This window comes from Lotus japonicus, chromosome 1 (genome assembly GCF_012489685.1).
Source record: "Lotus japonicus ecotype B-129 chromosome 1, LjGifu_v1.2".
Classification (NCBI taxonomy): domain Eukaryota; kingdom Viridiplantae; phylum Streptophyta; class Magnoliopsida; order Fabales; family Fabaceae; genus Lotus; species Lotus japonicus.
Genome location: NC_080041.1, coordinates 91,095,770 through 91,121,623, shown reverse-complemented (window position 1 = coordinate 91,121,623; position 25,854 = coordinate 91,095,770). Strand labels below are relative to the sequence as shown.

The 25,854-nt window shown below is 38.0% G+C and overlaps 1 protein-coding gene across 1 annotated transcript; it reads right to left on the bottom strand.

Moving 5' to 3' along the window:
- Positions 1–1,243: 1,243 nt before the first annotated feature.
- Positions 1,244–25,849, bottom strand: LOC130711755 (protein DA1-like). Its single transcript, XM_057561483.1, has 7 exons — positions 25,776–25,849; positions 4,822–4,936; positions 4,245–4,448; positions 4,063–4,140; positions 3,101–3,156; positions 2,314–2,372; positions 1,244–1,518 (listed from the first exon to the last, which is right to left on the bottom strand). Exons 1-7 carry the CDS (start codon positions 25,847–25,849, stop codon positions 1,244–1,246), a joined length of 861 nt encoding a protein of 286 aa, XP_057417466.1.
- Between the last annotated feature and the right edge of the window lie 5 nt (positions 25,850–25,854).

Sequence of the window (25,854 nt, the reverse complement as noted above, 5' to 3'; positions counted from 1 at the left end):
GAAAGGGTGATCTTCCAACTCAAATATTAGATAATTATTAAATTTTTTTATTGAAGAAAACTCAATCACATATGTTTAAAATGAAATTTAAAGACTTAATAAAGTAACATCTGGTGGTTCTGTCCTCCACTTTGAGGGCCAGTTCGAGGTGTGAACATCCATACCCCCAGGGGATTAACTCTCTCAGCGAAGCTTTTTATCATACTCGAACATACTTATTTAAGGGAAATCAACAATGTAACACTTAAACAATTTTAGAAAGGTGAAACTATCCTACTTCTATATAGTTTGAGAAAATATTTTATGGTTTCAGTTTTTTATTTTGTGTAGTTTAATAGCATTCACAATGCAGGTTCCTTACCCTATTGCTTGGCCACAAGATCGTTACTTAAACTTTTTCCCATTAAGCAACGATTGCTTAGAGTGTTTTGTGAAATGGTGTCATTGCATCTATGCTTCACCTTGAGTTTGAGGCGTGAACATTTATATCCTTGGGGAGTTAACTCTCAGCGAATTTTTTTTTCCATACTCAAACTCGATACCTTATTTAAGGAGAATTAAGTATATAACACTTGAACCATTCTAGAAAGCCATTTTTCTTTGAGAAAATGTTTCATGGTTTAGTTTTTTCGTTGTGTTATTTAATTAATGAGGTTGTTTAAATGACCTATGATAAAGTTTGGGTTAAATAACCCATTATCCAATCACATTGGAGATAGGTGAGTTGAAATTTCCATATTTTATTTATTAATTTATTTCCAACTCATTTATCTCCAATGTGATTGGATGATGGGTTATTTAATTAACCCAAACTTTATCATGAGTCATTTAGACAACTCCTTAATTAATAGCATCCACAACACCGGTTCTTTACTGTTGCATAGCCGCAATGAAAGTTACTTAAATTTTCCCCCATTAAGTAACGATATTGCTTAGGGTGTTTGTGATAAAAAAAACAAGAAATAACAATTGGAGTAAAATTGGCACGGGTTACTTATGAATTACATAAATTATATATAGCATTTTGGACTCATAAGTATAGTGCTAAACAATCTAAATAAGAAATCACCATTGTAAATGTTCAAACAGGATAAACTAGATATCATAAAACAAATATTCTAATTAATGTATATAATTAATAATTATCATCAAATTAATTAATAAATATTAAATAAAACGAATAATCCTATATGTTTGTAATATCAACAGGGCTCTGCAAAAAAAGAATGAGAACCAATATGATTCAAGATGGAAAATTCTGTGTCTCCCGAATATGTTCAAGGGTTCTTTTTAGACCATATTTGCTCACTGCTTGTTGACCTTGTCTAAATCCATCTCCGTGAATAGGGGACGTGTTTGATTCATATTGGTACTTCAAGAACTCCCCAAGCTTCCTTTTATTATAAGGTGACATAACGTTGCTGCTGGATAGAGAAGAGAGCTCAGCCTCCAACCACATATAAGCCATAACCTCACACATACCTTCTTCGACCACTGGATCTAGAGTGGTCGAGTAACCTTCATTTAACAAGCATATAGAATATAAAATCAGTATGTTATTAGACAACCCAAAAAATTTTGATTTAAAATTAGGTGCAAATATAGGATCCATTAAGATTTGAACATAGCACACTGGTCTACAAGCCAACCCTAGGAGAGAAGATAAAAGAAAAAATAAGAAGAAAAAAAAGTAAAATGAGGTCGTTGCCAATTGATTAGTTACCATTTATAATAGAAACAGTGCAATTCATCAAGCAATCAATTATACAAAAAATTTAAGTTATTGGGTAAGAGTACAAAAAATTTAAGTTATTGGGTAAGAGTCATATGAATAGTTTTATTATATTTTTTTTGTCGAAATATTATATTTTTAACACACCCGTCACGCAAGAACTCAATTGGGCTTGAAGCATGGATATATAATGCACAAACTCATATACTATGGGGTGAAATTCCACTTTTTATTAGAATAATTAGGGGCGACAATGATCGAACTCTAAAACCACTTAGTGGTTGAGACTCAGATAATATCATGTCAAGCAACTGATTATTCAATAACTTAAACTATTGGATAGATGCAATATGAATATTTTTATAATATATTTCTAACAATTTATATTTTGGCGCGGTGATTTTCCCAACAAGATTATTTTCAATTTACTAAATTTGAAACTGAGACTTTGTTTAGGATAAGGAGTTGTCTAAATGACCCACTAAACATAAAACATCTACTCCTTGAACTAATCATTTGTTACAAGCAAATAATTTTTCGACAAACAATAGGTGAATAAATATCCTTTAACAGGAGAGTACCTTTTAGTATTAGCCATGCATGCATCATCTCATGAGCTATGATCATTCCAGTATACAACCTATAAACAAAATTGCATTAACGCATAGAATATAATGGTTCCGATTTTTCATCTATCTAATAATGAGAACTAAGATTTTTTTTCCTCCTTTTGCTGAGGAGAAAAGTAAAATTCTGCTTGAAAAAGTGATCAATTGAACTTTTCTGAATCTCAGGAAATGAGAACAAACAGTCAAACACCCAAACATATTATTTCTAGAGCAATGCTAGATGGTATGAAACTTTCTTTTTCGAAACCGACGAATTAATAAACAACCAATCATGAGGAAGATTATGGAGAGAGAAAAAAAAATCAGAATGCGGTTAAAGATTGTGATATTGTGATATTACACTGCAAACCTGAGTTTCGAGGGTTTGGATCCTCTTATGTGTAAAAAAATTTGAGAGTGTCAAGTTTCATCATCTCACCATTAATTTTATTTTATTTTATTTTTCATTTATTATTTACACAAAAGTTAATGGTGAGATGGTAAAACTTGACACTCTCAAGTTTTTTACACTTGAGAGGATCCCGGCTCGAGTTTCGACTGTTTCGTTCTCCATTATATTCTTAACAAGAATGTTATTTCTAAATAAATCCCGTTTCCCTTCAAATTTTTGTTTGCTACTTGCAAATTTTCTTCTTTTTTCTCATTTTTATAATTATTCTATGGGGTTATAAAAGCTTGGACAGTTGGACCATGTCTCCAACTGATACAAATCGTAAAAGCAAATAGCACGATCAAATACCTTGGTAAACCAAATAAAACCAATATTTTCTTCACTTTCCTATCCGGATAACTTCTCTGCAAATTAATTTTAGTACATAAGAAATATATTGTAAATAACATATAATAAATGTGGAGTTGGATAAATGACCAATGAGAATTACTTAACACAGAAGTTATATACTTGTATTATATACTAATTTTTTAAGTTTGGAGTATAGTTGAGAAAAATAATAACTAATGTAAACTTGAACTTATAAAATTGACATATAAATAGTGGCAAATAAAATTAAGAAAAAAAAGAAAGTAGTTACTTGGGATTCTTAAGAAATCATAGATGTGGCTGGGTACACTATTAAATCAAGTGCTAATATTGATAATATCTATCAAAATAAATGTATATTCATAAGTTTTTTTTTTTATAGGTAAATGTTAGTTGTTAGAAATGTTAGTAAATTAGTCCCTCCTGGCCTCCGGGTTCGAACCCGGGAGCCTTCATCCTTCATCCCACCCAACCCTTATGTCCCTAACTCTTACCACTTGAGCTATCCTTCAGGTACTCTATTCGTAAGTTGATTTGAAAAATTTATTGAAATAATTTCAAAATAACTTATAAGCGGATTTAAGCATGTTTTTTTCATATAAATAAAATGACCCTTACCCAATAGCTTAAGCTTTTGGGATAAGTGGTTCCTTGACATGGTATCAGAGTCTCTATGACTTAGCGGTCTAGAGTTCGATCCTTGCTCCCCTCACATTGTAATTAAAAAGTGGAATTTAAGTACATGGTAGGCGGACATGTGCACTATCAACCTTCAAGCCCAAATGAATCTTGCGTGAGGTGAGAGAGCATGTTAGAATATAATATAAAACCATTAAAATGACTCTTACTCAACAACTTAAGCTTTTGGGAAATGCACTTTATAATAAACCCAAATTAACTCTAACCCTAATCCAACAAAGAATAAATTGAAAAAGTATCACCAATATACGAAAACAATTCATAATAGGGCCGAATAACTGTCTCACCCATAAGCTGCGTCCTAAAGGCACAGTCTGTACCTGATCAAGATTTAGAAGCAAATATTATTTACTGTAATTAAACTTGACATTAAAAATAAACATGTTTATTACAACCAAGGATGACTAAAATGCATTTTCCTTACATATTCTTCAGATGTTTCACGCATCACTTGTGTTTCAACCATCCTCAGAGGAATTTGCTGGTCCAAATTCATATTATGACCTTGGTAAAATCTCTGAATGTCAATGTAAAGGTGTTGGGCTTGGTTGGTATCCATGATAGCTGTGTCTAGACACTCTAAGCAAAGGTTCCTGTTCTCCTCAAGATTAAATGCTGTTTCTCGTGGCTGCATATATATGAAGACAGAAATTTTATAGTTCTCCTGTGGCTGTTTCATATCTTCTCTTTTCAGTTTTCTGAATTTAACAAATTACTTTAAATAGTAATATATAAAACATGTTTTTCAAAAAAAAAACAAAAGAAAAAAGTACTATTTGAACAAGATGACCTACATAGTTATAATATGTGACTTAAAAACCAAAACAAAAAACATCGATGCAAAAAATGTTTTAAAATTTTAATTTTAAAAACTGAAAATAAAAATTTATGAACAAATGGTAAAAAAAAACAGTTCATATAGAACAAATTGTGCTCTTGTATTATTTTTTAAAACTAAAAAAATGTTACTATTTAATAATATTCTTAACTTACCATCAAACGCTGACAAGAGCAACAAAGGGGAGTGCCATCATATCCATGAGAAGTGCACAAATTTTGCCTCCAGAATCCATGTCCTTGAAAAGGAACCCCACCAAAAGTGTATGGTTGTTGAATCTGTCAAAGATAAGTATATTACACAATCATGATTGCAGTTGTTACAGATGAAACATAAGAGGTACGGTCTCCACGATTGGTGTAAGACCTGGATTTACAGAACAAGTTAATTTCCGACTCACGCGTAGAATCAGTGTAAGCGTGACAGGAGTTTGTTGTTTGAGAAAGATCAATGAAGAAGAAAGTTCGGGAATTGCTTGAGGAATGTTACGTAGTCGCTGTAGGAATTAGTGCGAGTCGTCTGCACACCTGCCTTATGGCAAGCGTGTCCAGAATAGGCTAATTTCGCTTTTAGAGCAATGTTTTAAGTGAGATTTCAAATCCTTGGAAAATTAAAAGGTTCTCTTTATTTTTCCTTCGACCAGCGTTTCATTTCGGAACCCTGGACTGTACGCACGATAGTATTCACTTTTCGGAAGTCCGACGACGCTAATTTCTTTGCTTCGAAACCCTAAATTCAATCACTGGATGAAGACTTTTTCTATTCGGGACTTCTGACGAAGTTTCCGTCCGCGTTGCCAGATTTGTTTCGACGTTTCCAATCTTTCTTCAGAACAAAGTTTTGTTGTCTGACCATCACAACAAAAAGTAGTTTTTCGGGACAGATTAACTTACACCGCTTTTGAGATTTTAGATATCGTTTTTCCCAAATGTCAGAGGTTTATTTTGAGTTCTGGAATTCTGACGCCAGAATTTCTCTTAGAATTCATCGGTGAACGTGCTGCAAAAATCGGAATCGCGAAATTTTCATTTTCCCGTGATTTCACCTGCCTATAAATAGTTGAAAAATCAAAATATCCTCCATTTCCTTCCATTTGGGGCCGCGGGTTTGAAGGGGAGAGAGGGAGAAGAATTTTTCGCCGAAACTCGACCGATCTTCGCCTAGTTCGTTCCTACTTCAAGGTATCGAGGTAACTAGCTTGATTCTTACCTCTGATCACTGTTTCTACTGCGTTTCTTTAGTCGTTTCTGTGCTCAAAGTTTCGAGCTTTTCGTAAAACTGTCCATTTTTCTTGATTTTTCGCTTGGGGTTTGTTCTCTACGTGCCCAAGAGCCTAAAACCTCCGTCAGTATTTGCCGATTGTGATCGAGTTGTCAAGGATCTGAAAAACTGATTCAAAACCCTTTTTGTTGCAAATTTCAAAACTTAACTGTTGAAAAGTCGTAATCTGACTTCATGCCTTTAGGATTTGTTGTCACGGATGTCGTTAGGATCATTGCTGTCAAATTTTTTTTCCGAACTGATAACTTTGAGGTTTTGAGCTTTTATTTTGGACCAAAATGCCCCTGAACAGCCGTATTTCGACCCGATTGTCCGAAAATTGTTCCGACAGTTTCTTTGCCTTATTTTTACCCTAAAACTACCTTGTAAACATATTTGATCGAAGATTCCTTTTTGGCCGAGAGCTATATCAAGGGGGGGGGGGGGGAGTTTTTCGTTTTCGAAAACTTGTCTTTTCGTATCCGATTGTTGTATTCTGAAGCTTTAATGCTTTGTCTATCGTTAATTAGCTGTATTGTGATCGAGCTAATCCATTTTGTTTGGATTCTGCTTTGTTTTTCTCCGAGGTTCAGTTGAAGGAACTTTGGGAGTTTCAGAGCATTTGTGTGAAGGAGATTTAGATCACGAGGCTGGAGCAGCTCGAGGTTAGGGTAACTTACTATTAGTTATGACTGCATGATAGGCGTCGATAAATTCGACTTATGCTTTACTTTGATGTTGATTATGTTGATGAACTGAGGTTATGATGTTTTCTATAACTTGCGTTGTTGAGATATTGTTGAATTGTGCGTTTTGACGCGACTTCGGAGTGGGGATTCATTGATCTGGTGATCTTTGATATTTCGGGTTGGATGAACAACCCTAGGCAAGTTCAAACTTAGGGTTTGAGACTTAGCCATTTGTTCGTATTCTTAGACTTTCCCCGGGAAATTTCTTTTGGGTGGTTGGTCTTTGGAAACTTAGAATGATTAGACTTTCGAAAAATAGAGACTTTGGAAAACTTAGACTTTGAGGAATAAACTCATAACTTGAATAATTCAATTCGAAGCATTTTTATTAACGAATAAGCATAGGAGAACAAAAGGGGGAAAATAATTGCGAAAGACGGGGAAAAGTCGACTTTTGTTGTGGGTTTTGGAATTGGGGAAAGCCACTGAGGTGAGCTACGGTGATGATTGAAAGTCACCGAGTACTCTAGTACTCTTATTATTCGAGTTGTGTTGTATTGACCGACACTAACTCTGGGTGTTGACTTTGGGTTTTGTTATTCGAGTTGTGTTGTATTGACCGACACTAACTCTGGGTTTTGACATTGGGGTTTATTGTTCGAGTTATGTTGTATTGACCGACACTAACTCTGGGTTTTGACATTGGGGTTTATTGTTCGAGTTGTGTTGTATTGACCGACACTAACTCTAGGTTTTGGTTGTGGGAGTTGTGTTGTATTGACCGACACTAACTCCGAGTTGTGTTGTATTGACCGACACTAACTCTTGGGTTTGTTTTGATATTGGGTTTGAGCTAAACACTTGTGTTGTGAGGACGATTCGATGTTTGGCTAACCATATTGCATCATTTGGTGAATAACGGGAATGGTTCACCATTGCATCATTTGGTGAATAATGGGAATGGTTCACCAATGCATTATTGATGAATAACGGGAATGGTTCATCATGCGGTGAATAACGGGAATGGTTCATCATGCGGTGAATAACGGGAATGGTTCACCAAGAGTGAAGAACGGGAATGCTTCACTTGTGGCGAACGGGAACACGTCACAATTATCCGGATCATATTGATTGCATTTCACGCATACATTCATCCTGACTGAAATTGTGTGCTGTTTGAATTACTGAATTATTGTTAGAGCCGATAACATGCTAAGAATATATTTATATATATATATAATGACATATATATATATATATCCCTAATCACATGTTGTGTGTATATCTACTCTATTCCGTGAGTTGACCCTGGCGCCTTGGCTTTGGTTTCATGTTTGTGTTTGGGCGGTCGACCTGCTGCCAGACGTCGACGGTGGATTGGGTTTCGACGGTCTCTCCCTCGGGGGGATCAGGTTTGAGCTGGTTGACTGACATGCCCCCACCGCTTGAGTGATCGATCTTGTGGGTCATCGAGCGACGTACCGGGGAAGGGTCATGGAGGACCGGACTGACGAGCGTGGACGTTTGACGAAGGGAGTTCTACGACGCATGGAGCTGATTTTCAACTTGCCGACTTCAGTTCGCTGTGGACTCAGTACTGGGAGGGTAGGTTTAGGCAGGCGTCATATTTTGTGTAGAGCTCTGATTCGTTTTGCTTTTGGGACAGGGTAGGTTCCCGACGCATGACTTTTTGTGTGGTTCTCTTACGGAGGGATCACAGTGAGTCAGTCGGACCATAGAGGTCTTTGCTCAGGCCATTTTGAGGCCGACTTTCTCCTAGTGGGTTGTACTTATAAACTTTCTTACTCACACTTCTGGGTCTGTATATATTTTCCTACGGGCACACTACTTTGGAGTCACTGCGAGTGCGCGTGACATGGGAGTGCAGCTGAGGCTGTACATGTGTATATATTTGTATGTTGGTTAGTTAGTGTTGGGTTATGTCTTTATTTTCTATTGCTTTATTTAAAAGGAATCTAACGAAAAAAAAATTACCTGTTTTCCGCGTGAAGTTTATTTTTGGTTACTAAAGTGACACCTGGAAATCGGGGTGTTACATTGTGGTATCAGAGCTTAGTCGAGTCTTTTGGGAGTCTCTGGGGAATATGTCTTCTGTGCTAGGTTGTGTGACTCTGCAAGGAGTGAAAATTGATTGTCTGCAGAGCGATTTTCGCTCTAATTGCTTGCGTTACTACTTAATCAGATTGAGTGGTTTGTCTAGTGCTACCTTATGGTTAGTACTAATTGGACATATGATGGGATATAGGATGGTGGACCTTAACCGGATGGCGGAGGCAATAGCTACACTGATCGAGGCAATGATGAACCAGGCTGCGGAAGACGCTTATATGCGCGCTGAAGAGGCTGCACGTGAGCATCATCAACGACTGATGGCGACGGCAATGTATCAACAAAGAGGAATGAACCGAACAGGAGCTGGGGGACCAATGAGGTCCGGTTCCCAAGGCTACAACGGAAGGGAGAGCTACCATCAGTGGGGACCATATCAGCGTTCCGAGGGAAGAAATCTTATCTCAAGAGTGTACAAACCAACAACTACTGATACTGGAGGGAAGCCAGTTGGTGACAAAGGTGTGACATGTTTTCGTTGCGGAAAGTTTGGGCATTTTGCTAACAAGTGCTCAGTGATTGGACGGAGATGCTTCAAGTGTAACCGAGAGGGGCATCTAGCTGTGAACTGCAAGACACTTCAGGAGGGAACGTCTGACAGTAAGATGAAAGGGAATGATGCTACCGGAGGGACATGAAACAAGATTTCGGGGAAAACAGTGACGTGTTACAGGTGCAGGAAAGTGGAGCACTACAGTAACAAGTGTCCAGACGAGGGATCTCTATGCTTCAACTGTGGGGAAAGCGGGCACTATGCCAGTAGATGCAAGATCAAGGAAAGTCTATGCTTTAATTGCAACCAACCGGGACATTTCTCCAGAGATTGCAAGGCACCCAAGGGCGAATCATCAGGGAATGCTGGGAAAGGAAAACAACTTGTGTAAGACCCAAGTTTTTAAGCTTAGAATAAGTGGAAGAGATTTCCATTTACGATTAGGCTTGATGTATCGTGAAGGAAAAACCTGAACAAGAGTTTATCGAATGAAATAAATTTATGAAGGAGAAAGTTCAGGAAAATTCTAAGGATTGTATCAAAATCGATAGAAGGTATAGCACGATCGATATACGCTTAAACCTAGGGCAGAAACCCTAGTAAATAGCTAGTTTTCACTTAAAGGCACGATGGAAACTAATTCCAAAAATCTTCAGAGAAATGTTAGAACTTCTCTTAATCCATCTATAACAAGCGTTTCAAGGCGAAACCCTAGGATCTTTGAACGTCCGATTCCAATCCTCGGAGGTTTGCCGAAACTAAAACCCTGATGGTTCAAGAAACCTAAAATGAACGGTTGATGAAGACTTTTTCTATTCGGAGCTTCAAATGAAGATTCCACACGCGTACGCCCATTTCTCTTGATATTTTCAATCTTTCTTCAGAAGGAAGTTTTCTCTTCCGACATCCACTGCAAAAAGTAACTTATCGGGTAAAATAGATTTACACCGACTTTGCATTATTCACTTAAAATCCAAGGAACCTCTTTTTAGTTTTGGAATTCTGTCGCCAAAACCTATCTTAGGATTCACGGAGGAATGTGCAGGAAAAATTGGAATCGCGAAATTTTCATTTTGAGTTAAATCCTCCGATATCTAAAACAAATCTGTACCGGTTTACAAAATATCTTCACAAAATATCTTTGATAAATATCTTTGATAAATATCTATTCATCCTTATCCGATCTTTGATAAATATCTATTCATCCTTATCCGATCTTTGATAAATATCTATTCATCCTTATCTGATATTCTCAAAATATCTATCCATCCTTATCCCTCCACCAAGTCATCCTTATCTAATCTTACAAAATATCTTCCATTTCATTCCCTATATATATGTGTAGTTTGAAGAATGAAAAGGAAACAAAATCTCACCCAAAAACCCACCCAAACCCGCGGCCACAAGAGAAGAAGGAGGAGAAGAGTTTTTCGCCGATTCTTGCTTGATCGTTCCACAGTTCGTTGCTACACGTAGACCTCAAGGTACTGATGCTAATCCTTTCTTCTGATCGTAAATTCTGTCGCTTTTCTCTATGTTTTTCTGAGCTCTAAGTTTTGAGTTTTTTTCAAAACTATCCAAATAACTTCATCTTTCTATCTAAACTTATTCCCTGCGTGCCCTTGAGCATGTTTAACGGATTACATTTCGCCGATTCTCGCCGAATTGCCGCCGAGTTTAAATTCTGCTCATAATACCCATTTTTGGCTAAAGTTCCAACCTTTGGGCTTAAAACCCTCGACTGAGCTTAGCGTTAGTAAGATTAGTCGTCATAATCGTCGTTGGTATCAACCCCATCTAATTTGTTTTTCGAAATTCTGATTTTGAGTTTCTGAGCTAAAAATATTGACCAAAATACCCCTGCGACAGTTTTCGATCCGATAATTTTTCCGAGTTTAGATTAACCTTAGTTACGGCTGATAATAGCCTAGGAACCAAGTTTGATCGAAGAAAAATCGACACACACAATTACCATGTGTGGCCGAGAGCTACCCTAGGAGGAAGAAAATTCTTTTTTCGAAAACTTGTCCTTTCGCGCTAGATTATCGTACCTCGGAGTATATGCTACTTCGTGTAACTTTAGTGATTATTGATTGCTGAGTTTCTGATAGATTTTGATTGAATTCTGTGGTTTTTACTCTAAAGGTTATTTTGAGGAATTTCCTGAAGAACAAGGAGCTGATTGTGTAGGAGCATTCGAAGAGAACCCTGGAGAATCTACAGGTGAGGGCTACTCTCTGAATTACTAGATAATGTTTTAGGTGTCGACGAATTCGACTTGATTTATGTGTTATGCACTTAATTGCTAAATGTCTGAAATGATTTCTGAGGCTTCGGCCGAGCTTGTTGATTTCATGATGCCTTGATATTGTGTGCTAAATGATTCACATATTATGTGCTAAATGGTTAATCTAGGATGTGTTGGAATATGCTGTTTATGCTTATTGGATTGCGCTGATTTAACTATGTTATTCCACTTATATCTGTGATACTGAAGAGTGAGGATAACGGGCAAGTCATGCCGAATTTTTATGAGATTTTTGGAGAGAGTTTGACGGGACGAACGGAGTTCGGGCCTTGTTATTGTTTTAGTGGATCGAGACTTTCTCTGGGAATTAATTGGGATTATGGGATCTTTTCAACTCATAAGATTAGAAACAAAACTAAATGTAACCCATTTCACAAGGAAAATTCATAAGACATTAAACAACCTCTGAACCCTTTAAATAATGATAACAATCTCAGATGAAAGCTTAGGGTTTGAATACTAGCTTTGGAAAATGAGAAGTGTCGCCGAATCCAAGATTTAGGAAAACTAATAAGTTTCTGAGTATTTTATGCTCTTTGCTCGATGAGCAGTTTATTTATTGGACTATCTAAATGATAAGCCAAGGAACTATAAGTTTCCAAGTACATTGTTACTCTTCGCTCGCTGAGCAGTTTTTGACCATCGGAATTAGATAAGTCAGATGACTCGAGAAGTTATCATGAGTGATTGCACTCTTTTTATGATTAATTGTATTTTGTCGCAGAATCGACATTTGCCTTAGGGTATTCTTTTTAGAGACAATAAGTTAGCTAGAACACGTGGCGACGTGTCGAGTGAGGTCGGAGACGTTGTTTGGCTAATCACTTTGCATTCATGCACTCATTTTGAGGTATTAACACGGGACGAACTCCGGACCTCGGTGGATTCCAAAATGGTCATAAGACCCGAATTTCCATATTTAGAACACTACGGTGGTTCTTAGTAGCAGACGGAATGGCAGACCTACGGGTTCACTGCTGATTTGACTACTTTTGTGTGGTGTAAGAGACATGCGAGCAGGGAGGTACCCACCGTAGCCGGTGTTAGGGCCGTCTCGTTGATGTCCATCCTTCTTCCGGAATGCATCTTGTCAACAAGCATTGCATTTCATGCAACACGCATACTGACTTAGTTGCTGAGTGTGATTGATACTTGTTAAACCTATTTGATGCATGCTAATTGTTATTATCGTCCTTTATATTCATTGTGAACTGTACAACCCTAGGATGCTATCTATAACTTATACGCCTAAATGGCTACTCCTTATCTTTACCTATTGGATTTATTATTTACATAATTCTTTGGAGTTGACCCTCGCGTCTTCTGTGTGTGCTTTGGCGGACTACGCCCTTTGTTAGATGTCCATGGCAGACTGGTTCATGATGGTTCACCCTTCGGGGGGGACTAGGTTGGAGATGCTTGATCAGGAGGACTACGGTTCATGGGTGGCTGACCCCGCTGGCCACCGAGCGACTTACTCGAGACAGGATTAGTGTAGGAGTAGAGACTTAGCTCTGACCGTCATTGTTTCTTTTGGGAACAGGGTAGTTTCCCGCCGATAGCTTTTTGTGTGGTTTCTTTACGGAAATCACAGAGAGTAAGTTGGACTAGGGGGTCTTGTTTTAGGTCATCTGGGCTGACTTATTCTCATTTTGAGGGTTTGTGTTGCGGACACTTAACCTTTTCTTTTGGATTGTACCTTTTGCCTACGGGCGTTACTCTCTTTTGCTTTCCGTCACTAGAGGTTTACTCGTGACGTGGTTTACTACTTACAGCGGGGGATGTATTTATATTATGTACATTAGGCATGTTATCCTTTGTTGTAGAGTTTCTATTTCTTCCAGTCCTTGATGGTATTATCAAAAAAAAAATATTCACGTTTTTCCGCTTATGTATTTCTTTTTGGTTACTAAAGTGACGCTACCGAAATCGGGGTGTTACAACTTGCTACAGAGGAAAGGATTCATACAAGGAGGGGGCAAGAGCTGAGGAGTTGAACGAGGAAGAACGTGGGAACGATGGTAATATTTTAACTGTTCTCTTATTCTAGAATAACTTACTCCTTTATCTTCGAAACGAGTGTGACGCGCCTAACTTGTATTTACTACTTAGACTATGATCTTATGATTATTATTCCCAGTAGGACTTTATTCGAGGTTGCTCGTGATTTAACTATAGAAGTTACACGGGGCCTAGGATAGCACGCTGAGCTAGGGAGTTGTTTTACCGACGCGTTGATAAGGAAGCTAGGATCTCAGGGAAATTCCTTATGGGTACGATACGTAGGATTTTAGGGCGTTTAGTTTTGAAGCGGAATCGTTGGAGGATCTTTCGGCAAAAGGGATTCATTCGATCAAGTGTTTCACCGTGGGGAGCGCCAATGCTTTTAGTTAAGAAGAAAGACGGAAGGTCGAGATTGTGTGTGGATTATCGACAACTGAACAAGGCGACGATCAAGAACCGATACCCGTTGCCGAGGATAGATGATTTGATGGATCAATTACGAGGGGCTGCCGTATTTTCCAAGATAGACTTGAAGTCAGGCTATCATCAGATCAGGGTGAAGACTGAGGATATACCGAAGACTGCTTACAGAACATGCTACGGACACTATGAGTACCTAGTGATGCCGTTTGGAGTGACAAATGCACCTGCTGTTTTCAGGGATTACATGAACCGCATCTTTCTTGAGTTCTTAGATCGGTTTGTGGTGGTGTTTATTGATGACATATTGATCTACTCGAAGGACGCGAAGGAACATGAAGGACATTTGCGCCAAGTTTTACAAGTGTTGAGAGAGAAAAAGCTGTATGCGAACCCTTCCAAGTGTGAATTCTGGCTGGAGGAAGTCAATTTCTTAGGCCATGTTATCTCAAAGGAAGGCATAGCTGTGGACCCAGCGAAAGTGGAGATTGTTTTGGCTTGGGAGCAACCGAAGACGGTGACAGAGATCAGAAGTTTTGTGGGTTTAGCTGGATATTATAGACGCTTCATTGAGGGATTTGCCAAGATTGTTGGACCTTTGACTCAACTGACGAGGAAGGATCAACCTTTTACATGGACGGAGGGTGTGTGGTTCCGTAGCGGAATCGTTAGGGACTTGATATCAGGATATTTGTGGTTACTGGATGTTAGGAACTCATTGACTGTTCCAGTGGGTTTTTCTAAATTTCCACCTTCGATGTATTAGGCCTGATCAACCTAATATTGAGGGGGTGATATTCGGAATCACAGTTGGTCATGGACTTTGATAGAAGGATGTGTAAGATGAATTTGAATTGACCGAGGATTAGTCGGGTTTGAGAGGAAAGTTCGTTTTAAGTAATTGATTTTCCTTGGGAAGGAGTTGTAGCTTTAAGAAATGAATATTCATTTAAGAAGTGTTGGAGAGTTAAAGGATATTGGTGGTCCCAACCTAGTGAAGGTTTAGATTTTAAGCCAATTGATTTTATCCCAAACGCGTGGGACATGAAGTCTTGTCAGGTTCTGATCGAGAGACTAAGTGTTGGATTGATTGGAGGATGATCAAGTTACAGAAAGGAAAGTGTTAGCATCAAGATGAATACTTGAGGTTGTTATATTTGAACAAGTTCCGTAGAGTCTAAGATTCAATGGGACTTTGTTATGGATTTTGATGATGCATATTAGGGTTAACAAGTGAATTTTACTAAAGTTGAATGAGAATCCTAGGGCTAAGGTTGACCTAGTGAGCTGAGATTCATGCACACATAAGAGATTTAGTGGTGTTAGCGGTTACGATAACAGTTAAATCTCAGAAGGTTGAAGGATCGGATGATAAAATGGCTAGTTAAGTCCCTTGAGGTATAGTTATGATTTAATCTCCTAGAGGATAAGTCTCGATTTGTACGAAGTGGTTGGGATTTCAGTAAGTGTAAATAGGTTTGAGTGAGGGAAGTTTTGAGGAAGAAGACGATAATAATGGATTGTTAGATATTAAGAGGAGGATTATCTTATAAGTTGTTGATAAATTGATGTTGAAGGGGATAAGATTAGTGAAGGACAAGAAATAAGGACATAAGTCGAGTTTTAATTCGAATAGTGACTAAGTAGAAGTTTGATTTCTTGGTATGTGTAAAGATAGTTACGAAGTTGGAGGTGTTTTAATGGACTAGCGGTTTCCAAGGGGATGATTCGTCTAGGAGTTATCGAACGGACAAGTGGAGTTTTGGACTGTAGATGAAGATCACGAGGACAAGTTGAGTATTTACTTTGAAATGACAGAGAGGCACCGAGTTTAAGAAGAATTTCGGACGACCGAAAGTAAAGAAGCAAGTGGCTAAGACTGTGCGACTGCATGGAGTGCCAACCGGTATCATTTCAAGCAGAGATCCGACGCAAGTGATCGAGTCAGACGACATGAAGTTGAATGATGGTTTGTCTTTTGAGACGCCGACAGTTAACAGTGGGGATAGAAGAGTGAAACAGTTAAGGGGAAAACATATTGCTTAAGTAAAGGTTATGAGGAACAATGACACGGGCAATACTACAAGGGAATTGGAAGACAAGATCAAGGAACTGTATCCCGGACTTTTCGCAGAACTCTGAGTTTCGAGGACGAAACTTTCTTTTTGGAGGGGAGTATTGTAAGACCTGGATTTACAGAACAAGTTAATTTCCGACTCACGCGTAGAATCAGTGTAAGCGTTACAGGAGTTTGTTGTTTGAGAAAGATCAATGAAGAAGAAAGTTCGGGAATTGCTTGAGGAATGTTGCGTAGTCGCTGTAGGAATTAGTGCGAGTCGTCTGCACACCTGCCTTATGGCAAGCGTGTCCAGAATAGGCTAATTTCGCTTTTAGAGCAACGTTTTAAGTGAGATTTCAAATCCTTGGAAAATTTAAAGGTTCTCTTTATTTTTCCTTCGACCAGCGTTTCATTTCGGAACCCTGGACTGTACGCACGATAGTATTCACTTTTCGGAAGTCCGACGACGCTAATTTCTTTGCTTCGAAACCCTAAATTCAATCACTGGATGAAGACTTTTTCTATTCGGGACTTCTAACGAAGTTTCCGTCCGCGTTGCCAGATTTATTTCGACGTTTCCAATCTTTCTTCAGAACAAAGTTTTGTTGTCTGACCTCACAGCAAAAAGTAGTTTTTCGGGACAGATTAACTTACACCGCTTTTGGGATTTTAGATATCGTTTTTCCCAAATGTCAGAGGTTTGTTTTGAGTTCTGGAATTCTGACGCCAGAATCTCTCTTAGAATTCATCGGTGAACGTGCTACAAAAATCGGAATCGCGAAATTTTCATTTTCCCGCGATTTCACCTGCCTATTAATAGTTGAAAAATCAAAATATCCTCCATTTCCTTCCATTTGGGGCCGCGGGTTTGAAGGGGAGAATGGGAGAAGAATTTTTCGCCGAAACTCGACCGATCTTCGCGCAGTTCGTTCCTACTTCAAGGTATCGAGGTAACTAGCTTGATTCTTACCTCTGATCACTGTTTCTACTGCGTTTCTTTAGTCGTTTCTATGCTCAAAGTTTCGAGCTTTTCGTAAAACTGTCCATTTTTCTTGATTTTTCGCTTGGGGTTTGTTCTCTACGTGCCCAAGAGCCTAAAACCTCCGTCAGTATTCACCGATTGTGATCGAGTTGTCAAGGATCTGAAAAACTGATTCAAAACCCTTTTTGTCGCACATTTCGAAACTTTACTCTCGAAAAGTCGTAATCTGACTTCGTGCCTTTAGGAATTGTTGTCACGGATGTCGTTAGGATCATTGCTGTCAATTTTTTTTCCGAACTGATAACTTTGAGGTTTTGAGCTTTTATTTTGGACCAAAATGCCCCTGAACAGCCGTATTTCGACCCGATTGTCCGAAAATTGTTCCGACAGTTTCTTTGCCTTAGTTTTACCCTAAAACTACCTTGTAAACAAATTTGATCGAAGAAAAAGAGCCGGAGCTCTTTTTCCTTTTTGGCCGAGAGCTATATCAAGGGGGGGGGAGTTTTTCGTTTTCGAAAACTTGTCTTTTCGTATCCGATTGTTGTATTCTGAAGCTTTAATGCTTTGTCTATCGTTAATTAGCTGTATTGTGATCGAGCTAATCGATTTTGTTTCGATTCTGCTTTGTTTTTCTCCGAGGTTCAGTTGAAGGAACTTTGGGAGTTTCAGAGCATTTGTGTGAAGGAGATTTAGATCACGAGGCTGGAGCAGCTCGAGGTTAGGGTAACTTACTATTAGTTATGACTGCATGATAGGCGTCGATAAATTCGACTTATGCTTTACTTTGATGTTGATTATGTTGATGAACTGAGGTTATGATGTTTTCTATAACTTGCGTTGTTGAGATATTGTTGAATTGTGCGTTTTGACGCGACTTCGGAGTGGGGATTCATTGATCTGGTGATCTTTGATATTTCGGGTTGGATGAACAACCCTAGGCAAGTTCAAACTTGGGGTTTGAGACTTAGCCATTTGTTCGTATTCTTAGACTTTCCCCGGGAAATTTCTTTTGGGTGGTTGGTCTTTGGAAACTTAGAATGATTAGACTTTCGAAAAATAGAGACTTTGGGAAACTTAGACTTTGAGGAATAAACTCATAACTTGACTAATTCAATTCGAAGCATTTTTATTAACGAATAAGCATAGGAGAACAAAAGGGGGAAAATAATTGCGAAAGACGGGGAAAAGTCGACTTTTGTTGTGGGTTTTGGAATTGGGGAAAGCCACTGAGGTGAGCTACGGTGATGATTGAAAGTCACCGAGTACTCTAGTACTCTTATTATTCGAGTTGTGTTGTATTGACCGACACTAACTCTGGGTGTTGACTTTGGGTTTTGTTATTCGAGTTGTGTTGTATTGACCGACACTAACTCTGGGTTTTGACATTGGGGTTTATTGTTCGAGTTGTGTTGTATTGACCGACACTAACTTTGGGTTTATGCTAAGAATATATATATATATATATATATATATATATATATATATATATATATATAATGACATATATATATCCCCAATCACATGTTGTGTGTATATCTACTCTATTCCGTGAGTTGACCCTAGCGCCTTGGCTTTGGTTTCATGTTTGTGTTTGGGCGGTCGGCCTGCTGCCAGACGTCGACGGTGGATTGGGTTTCGACGGTCTCTCCCTCGGGGGGATCAGGTTTGAGCTGTTTGACTGACATGCCCCCACCGCTTGAGTGATCGATCTTGTGGGTCATCGAGCGACGTACCGGGGAAGGGTCATGGAGGACCGGACTGACGAGCGTGGACGTTTGACGAAGGGAGTTCTACGACGCATGGAACTGAGCTTCAACTTGCCGACTTCAGTTCGTTGTGGACTCGGTACTGGGAGGGTAGGTTTAGGCAGGCGTCATATTTTGTGTAGAGCTCTGATTCGTTTTGCTTTTGGGACAGGGTAGGTTCCCGACGCATGACTTTTTGTGTGGTTCTCTTACAGAGGGATCACAGTGAGTCAGTCGGACCATAGGGGTCTTTGCTCAGGCCATTTTGAGGCCGACTTTCTCCTAGTGGGTTGTACTTATAAACTTTCTTACTCACACTTCTGGGTCTGTATATATTTTCCTACGGGCACACTACTTTGGAGTCACTGCGAGTGCGCGTGACATGGGAGTGCAGCTGAGGCTGTACATGTGTATATATTTGTATGTTGGTTAGTTAGTGTTGGGTTATGTCTTTATTTTCTATCGTTTTATTTAAAAGGAATCTAACGAAAAAAAATTACCTGTTTTCCGCGTGAAGTTTATTTTTGGTTACTAAAGTGACACCTGGAAATCGGGGTGTTACAATTGGCTTAATTAAGTTTTGGTCCTAACCTTTACACCACTCTTGGTTTTAGTCCTTTGTCAGAGCAAATGTGGGCGATCATCCCTAACCTTTGGGTAAATGGTTGATTTTAGCCCCTCCGTCCGGGTTGGTCAACGTCGGAGCTTCGGCAGTCCCACGTTTGACTGCCACATCATTTAATGAGCCTACGTGGATTTTTTCATTTAAATTAAAAAAAACAAATTAACCTCACTAATTAATCTGTTCCTCACCGAACTAATCCCTGAACTCAGCCACATTTTTTAGCTTTAAAGTTGGACCAAAAAGCCCTTATTCGCGGTTTAAGTCCTGTAATTGTTCCGAGTGTTTTCCTACCCTAGATATCACCTGAGAATACCTAGGAATTAAATTAGAACGAAGAAAAAGTTCGGGAAGCCCTGTTTTGGATAGGTGGCCGAGACTTTTGAGCTTGATACTGGGTACAAACATAAATTCTGGGTAAGTTTGGCCTTAAGGTTATTGTGGCTCTTTAAGTCGTCAAAACTGTAATCGAGTCAAAACTCACTCATTCAAGGAAACTCTTCCATTCGTGCCTAGATGTTGTGCTATGAAGCTTATAAAGCTTTTTCCGGTTTCGATTAGTGTTATTAGATTGTATTGTTTCGTAGTGACTAATCAATGATATTTTGCTTAAAGTTCGGAACGAGTTGGGCTGAGGAAAGAGGTTTTGGAGCAAGCTGTGATGTTTCACGACGGAGGAGGATGCCCCAGAGAACTTGGTGAGTTCAGGAACTTGACTTTGGATCGAACTGTGACGTCGAGCTTGGAAGGGGAAATCAAAGGTAAGGGTAACTCGGTATAGAAGTTTCATATGAGTCTTGAATGCTTTAATTGAATTGCTTGTGTTTGAGATGAACGTGTTTAGTTCGATTGTCGTTTGACTGAAATATTGACATGATTTGCTATGTTGTATGTTTGCTGGATTTTTGAGGAACATTGTTGGTTTGATTGATTGCTCTATTGTGTATATAACATGAACTGCTCAATAACTTGCGTGATGAGAATTCTGTAAGAACCTCCTTGTTATTAATGTTGATTTGATAAGTTTGCAAACATATTTGATTTGATTTCTGCTTGTTGAAATTTGGAATAACATGTGTTATCCTGACTTGATTATTGGAGTTGAAATTGTTGATCGAATACTAGTAAGGTCACAAAATGTTGTTGACTATCTTCGCATATAAGGCTTGAGCTTGAAGTGGCAATGAGATGGTTTTTATCCCATGTGATCGTCCCATTTTTCAGAATGTTTTCAATTATTTGAAAAGGCAATGAGGTGGTGTTTGTCCCACGTGATTGTACCGTCTTGATGAGACGCTGAAGTTCCAGTGAGATGGTGTCTTCCCATGATATTTACCCATTCCGAAGAATGTTTTGAATTGCTCAAAGTGGCGATGAGGTGGTGTTGTCCCACGTTATCATCTCGTCTTACGAGGTGTTATTGATCGATCGATCTTGGTAGCAACATATAGTCACATTATAGGTCACTAACATTTGTGTTGTTTCTTTTTTCATGATTGTCTGCATTTTAGCTAAGTGTGTTTTTGCCAACATCTCGGACACGATGTTGTAACATCTTGATTATGACATGTGTCCCCGCGAATCTGATATGAGTTGGCTAAGTTATCTGTGAAGCTGTGCTTTGATTACGTGGTATTCAAGCTAGGGTTGTTGAAGAAGCTTCTGTGTGCTATCTGGAATATATTATAGTGGAATCAAATTTGCTGAAGATGATTTGATTTGTTTAAATTGTGAAAGTAGTTATCTTTTGTTCAAATCTTATTTGATAAGATTTGTTACTGGTTTAAAGGATTTGTTCCAGGTCTGTTTTGTGGACTCTATTTTCGTGCAAGCCCATTGAAGATCAAGACCTGAAGAAAGGCTATTTAAAGAGGCTTAACCCTAGTTGCTAAGTGTGCGTTTGGTGGTGCTTTTAGGATTTGTGGTTGTGAGTCCTTACTGTGTTATTTGTACACCACTCTACTGCCTCCATTGATAATCATATGTCATAGAGTTGGTTTGTTTAGTTGAGTTGTAATCTCTTCATCTTTATCATGTTGTTTATTTTTTCAATCACTGTGGCAGTGATTGTGTGTGAGAAAGTGAGAGGGAATTCTCATACTTAGGGGGAGACCTAAGTAATAAACCACGGGTAGGAATAGGTAGAAAAGGCAGTGAAATGGGGCAGTTCGGTTAAGACCTTTTTTGTACTTGATTCTCTATAATAGTGGATTATCTTTCTCGGGTGAAAACCCTTCAGATGTAGGTGATGTTGCACCGAACTGGGTTACCAATTCTCTGTGTTCTTTATTGTTTTTTTACTGGGTTGCTGTTGCTGCTGTGATTAATTTACTGATCTGCAAATTCTGTTTGTGATATGTTGTACACGATGCCCTAGACATTTGGTACGACATATGTCAAGTGCGTGAAGCAGAATTTCAATTTGATTTTGTTGATATATGATTTAATTCTATGTTGTCAATTTTAATAATATTTGATTTAATTCTATGTTACTGATTTTGTTGATATCTGATTTGATTCCATGTTGTCGATTTTGTTGATATCTGATCTAATTCTATGTTGCCGATTTTGTTGATATGTATTTAATTCTCTGTTGCTAATTTTGTTGATATCTGATTTGATTTCATGTTGTCGATTTTGTTGATATCTGATTTATTTCTTTGTTGCTGATTTTGTTGATATCTGATTTGATTCTATGTTGTTGATTTTGTTGATATCTGATTTGATTATATGTGTTGATTTAGTTGATATCTATTGGATTATATTGTTAGCTTATTTATCGGAATACTTTGGATTACTTACACTATGTTTGGTAGGGTAGAGAGAGATAGAGTAGAGATAGTAGAGAAGAGATAAGTTGAGTAGAGATAAATATGTGAGAAATAAAGTATATTTATTGGATTGTTTGGTTTGGTAGAGATAAGGAAGAGAGAGATGAGAAATAATGAGGTGGAAGAGAGAGAAAAAAGTTAACTTTTGATTAAAAAATTATATTTAAATGCAAAAAGTTAGGTGTCAGATCCAATTAGTGCCATAAACGAGAAAAAAAAAGACCAAGCCTCAATCTCTTCGCAAATTGCGAAGAGATGAAAAAGGGGGAAACCCACCCCCAATCTCTCTCTCACCTACTATTAATGCAAACCAAACAAGGTAAGTTCACCAATCTCTCTCCCATCTCTCTCTTGCATCTCTCTCTCTCTCTTCTAACAAACAAAGTGTTAAAGTGACGATGAGGTGGTGTTGTCCCACGTGATTGCCCCGTCTTAAAAGACATTCTTGATCGATCCATCTTGGTAGTAGCGTACAGTTGCACTACAAGGCACTTATATTGAATTTGATTGATATTTGGTTCGATTCATGTTGTTGGATATGTGTTCTCATCTATCTTGAATTAAATTGGTAGCTTACTTACCATGTCATGTATTAAATTCGAATAACATGTTTTTCTCTTTTACGTGAAGTGATTGTATGAAGTTAGCCCTTTCTATTTGCTACTTGTTGTTTGTGTGCTTAACGCTATTAGGCGATGGAGAACCTTCAATGAAGTTTACCTATGTACGAGTCGGAGATGAGAACTTGAAGAACATTGGAAGATTCGAAGAGTAGAGTCGGGTGTAAGACTAGAGCCTTGAGATAGGGAGCTTACCATTTTTTGTTAAGCTTGCATAATGATTTCATGAATTTATATTTGAGGTTTCGGGTAGGTTCTGATACATTTCTTTCCTGCGGTTTCCCCGATGTGGAAATCGTAGAGAGTATACCGGATTTATGATGTCATTGCATAATAGGTTCCTTGTTGAATCTAGTTCTATTGTTAGGTTTTGTATGTTGTCTTCTTTCGTTCTTACCCTCGGGTACTTGTCTTGTTCAAGACTTGATGTAAATTTATTTACAGTTGAGAGTAGGCATGACTTGTTTTGGAAATACTTTGAAAAGAAAAAAAATATATACTCGTTCTTATGAATTCTTTTTTAAAATCATTGCATATTTACTTTAGCAGGTTACTAATTGTGACCTCTGAAAGTCGGGGTGTTACAACGGTGGTCTCGTGGTGGAGAGATAGAGGTTCTATATGCCATTGTAGACAAGATCTGGGTTAGAGTTTTGGGGTTCTATGGAGATTGGGGGTGGTGGCTTGGTGTGGGTGGGGTTGGGGGTGGTGTGACACAGTGTTGTGGTGGTTCGATTTGCAAAATTGACCGTCGCTAAATCCCGTGATTTTTGTAGTGTTGGTGTTTCGATTTGGGGTTTGCGGCGGTGAAGAGGAAGAAGATAAAGGTGACATGGTTTCGTGGAGGAGCTTTGGTTCCATATGCAGAGGCTTCAGAAGAGATTTGTTTCCTTTGGCAATTATACATGAAGATACAAGGCGTCCACTGGATCCAGAACAAAGACTAACCTCCAAATCCAGGCTCGTAGGGTCCTTGAATCATTGGACTTATGCTGAGTGTTGAGGATAATACCTGTGACTGTGGTTTTAGGAAATTTTAATTTGAAAATATTGCCAGAGAATGTTGTTTTTTTAATTTTGCATTTTTGTACCTATGTTCTCAGTTCTTACCTACAATTCTAGCTGTTTTTGCAATCTGGTTACTATTTTTGTTTGTAAGATGTTCTTCTACAGCAAGTGTTGATGAAGGAAAAAAAGCATTAGAATTCTCCCGTGGAGGAGGAAAAATTGGTATGAATCTCTTTTGGCTTGGTGAAAGGAAACGTGTGAAGATGTGTTGCAAATTTGCAAATCTGAATTTTTTTTATGATGATGATGTGTTGAAGATGATGTTGATAATGATGAAGAAGATGAGATGTTAACTAATTTAATTATTAATTTCAGTTTTTTAAATAATTAATAATCTAACTAAAAAATATAAAATCCACCGTGTTCATTAATTGACCCAGTCATGCCACATGGGTAAAACGGAGCTCCGGCGTTGACCAACCCGGTCAGAGGGACTAAAACTAACAATTTCTCTAAAAGTTAGGAACGATCGCCCACATTTGCTCTGGTGAGAGACTAAAACTAAAAGTGATTGTAAAGGCTAAGGACAAAAACTTAATTAAGCCTCCAAGATTTTAGTTATATTCAGTTGAGGTGAAATACTTACATAGTTCTTGCAAACATCACACATTGGATAGTAGTGGCCATAGCATGATTTATGGAAAAAGGAACTCCCACATGGTATGAACTACACAAGCAAGGTTACATACATTTGTATGTATAAGTAAACCCACCACATATCATTTGGAGAAATGATCAAGCATGAACATGAGCTATTTGGTTGATAAATATAAAATCCTGCACCTCATAATTGGAGATTGGTTCATGGCAAGCATGGCAGCAAAAGCATTTAGGATGCCAGAACGCATTCAAGCTACTCTTATATCGTCGACCATGCTCAATCTTAGTATTGCAGCCAGCACAAATCCTATTAATTGAACAACATTTTCGTAAGAACCACATGCTTTTATAAGGTTAACTGGATTGGTATGTATGTCAAGACGTGTTTGGATGAGTGTTGTCATAATTGATTTATTAAATTTTTTTATAGACAAATGTTAGTTGTTGGTAATGTTAGTAAATTAGTAATTCCTCAAGTTCGAACCTTGAATCAATCACCCTTCATTGCACCCAATATTTATGTTCTCTAACTCTTACTACTTGAACTAACTCTCGGGGACACAAAGACCCTTATAAAATTGATATTGGTAAAATTGAATTTATTTAATTGGTGGGGTTGTCTTTTTCTTATCTAAGAGAAATGTTATGAGAATTGTTTTGATGAATAAACTATTTATGCTTTTATAACAAAATTTAGGTGAATTAAAAGTGATTTATGCTCAAATACGTTTATGAAAAAAGTGATTTTTGTAAGGCAATTATGTTGTGAAATCTAGTTAATCTCATGATTGATTATGTTAATGTTTTTTATTGGTCATTTTTTTTCCGGGTTGAGGGTTTTATCCGTTGCACGATACCTGCACCTAATGTCTTATACCACTTAAGCTATGGTTTGAAAACTAATTATGAAACTAGTGCCTCTAGCTTTTGGCATAAATAAATTCGAGGTTGAAATTACTTCTCTAATGACTCACCAAGGTCTATATTTCATACAAAATTTATTTTATTATATCAGATAGATTATCAAGTTTCTCAACGAAGAACAAACACACAAAGTTTATCTAGCTGTGACACCAAGTAGACGTTATAATATCAATTGACATCAACTTGAAATTAACTAGTCATTTGAGGGATAATTTTGGACAATTGACACTATATGCTGAGAAAGGTGATGATAAAACCCTGAAAAAATACTATACATGCCAATTGAAGCAGTCAAATAACAAAATGGTTGAACTTATAATGCCAAATTCATAAAACATGGTCATTCGTTCTTTAACTCATACCTGGCCCCTGTTGGTAAATGCTCTGGAGCTGGTTGTTCATTTTGTGATCCTGAATTGCAGTATATAATACACATGGACT

What these genes read in the sequence shown, in the direction of transcription:
- LOC130711755 (XM_057561483.1), bottom strand. Translation starts at nt 25,849, where the DNA reads ATGTGTATTATATACTGCAATTCAGGATCACAAAATGAACAACCAGCT. An exon ending in CATTTACCAACAGGGGCCAG is followed by an intron (nt 4,937 to 25,775) that starts GTATGAGTTAAA and finishes TATCTTTGACAG; the next exon opens with ATTCAACAACCATACACTTT. An exon ending in GTGAAACATCTGAAGAATAT is followed by an intron (nt 4,141 to 4,244) that starts GTAAGGAAAATG and finishes AATCTTGATCAG; the next exon opens with GTACAGACTGTGCCTTTAGG.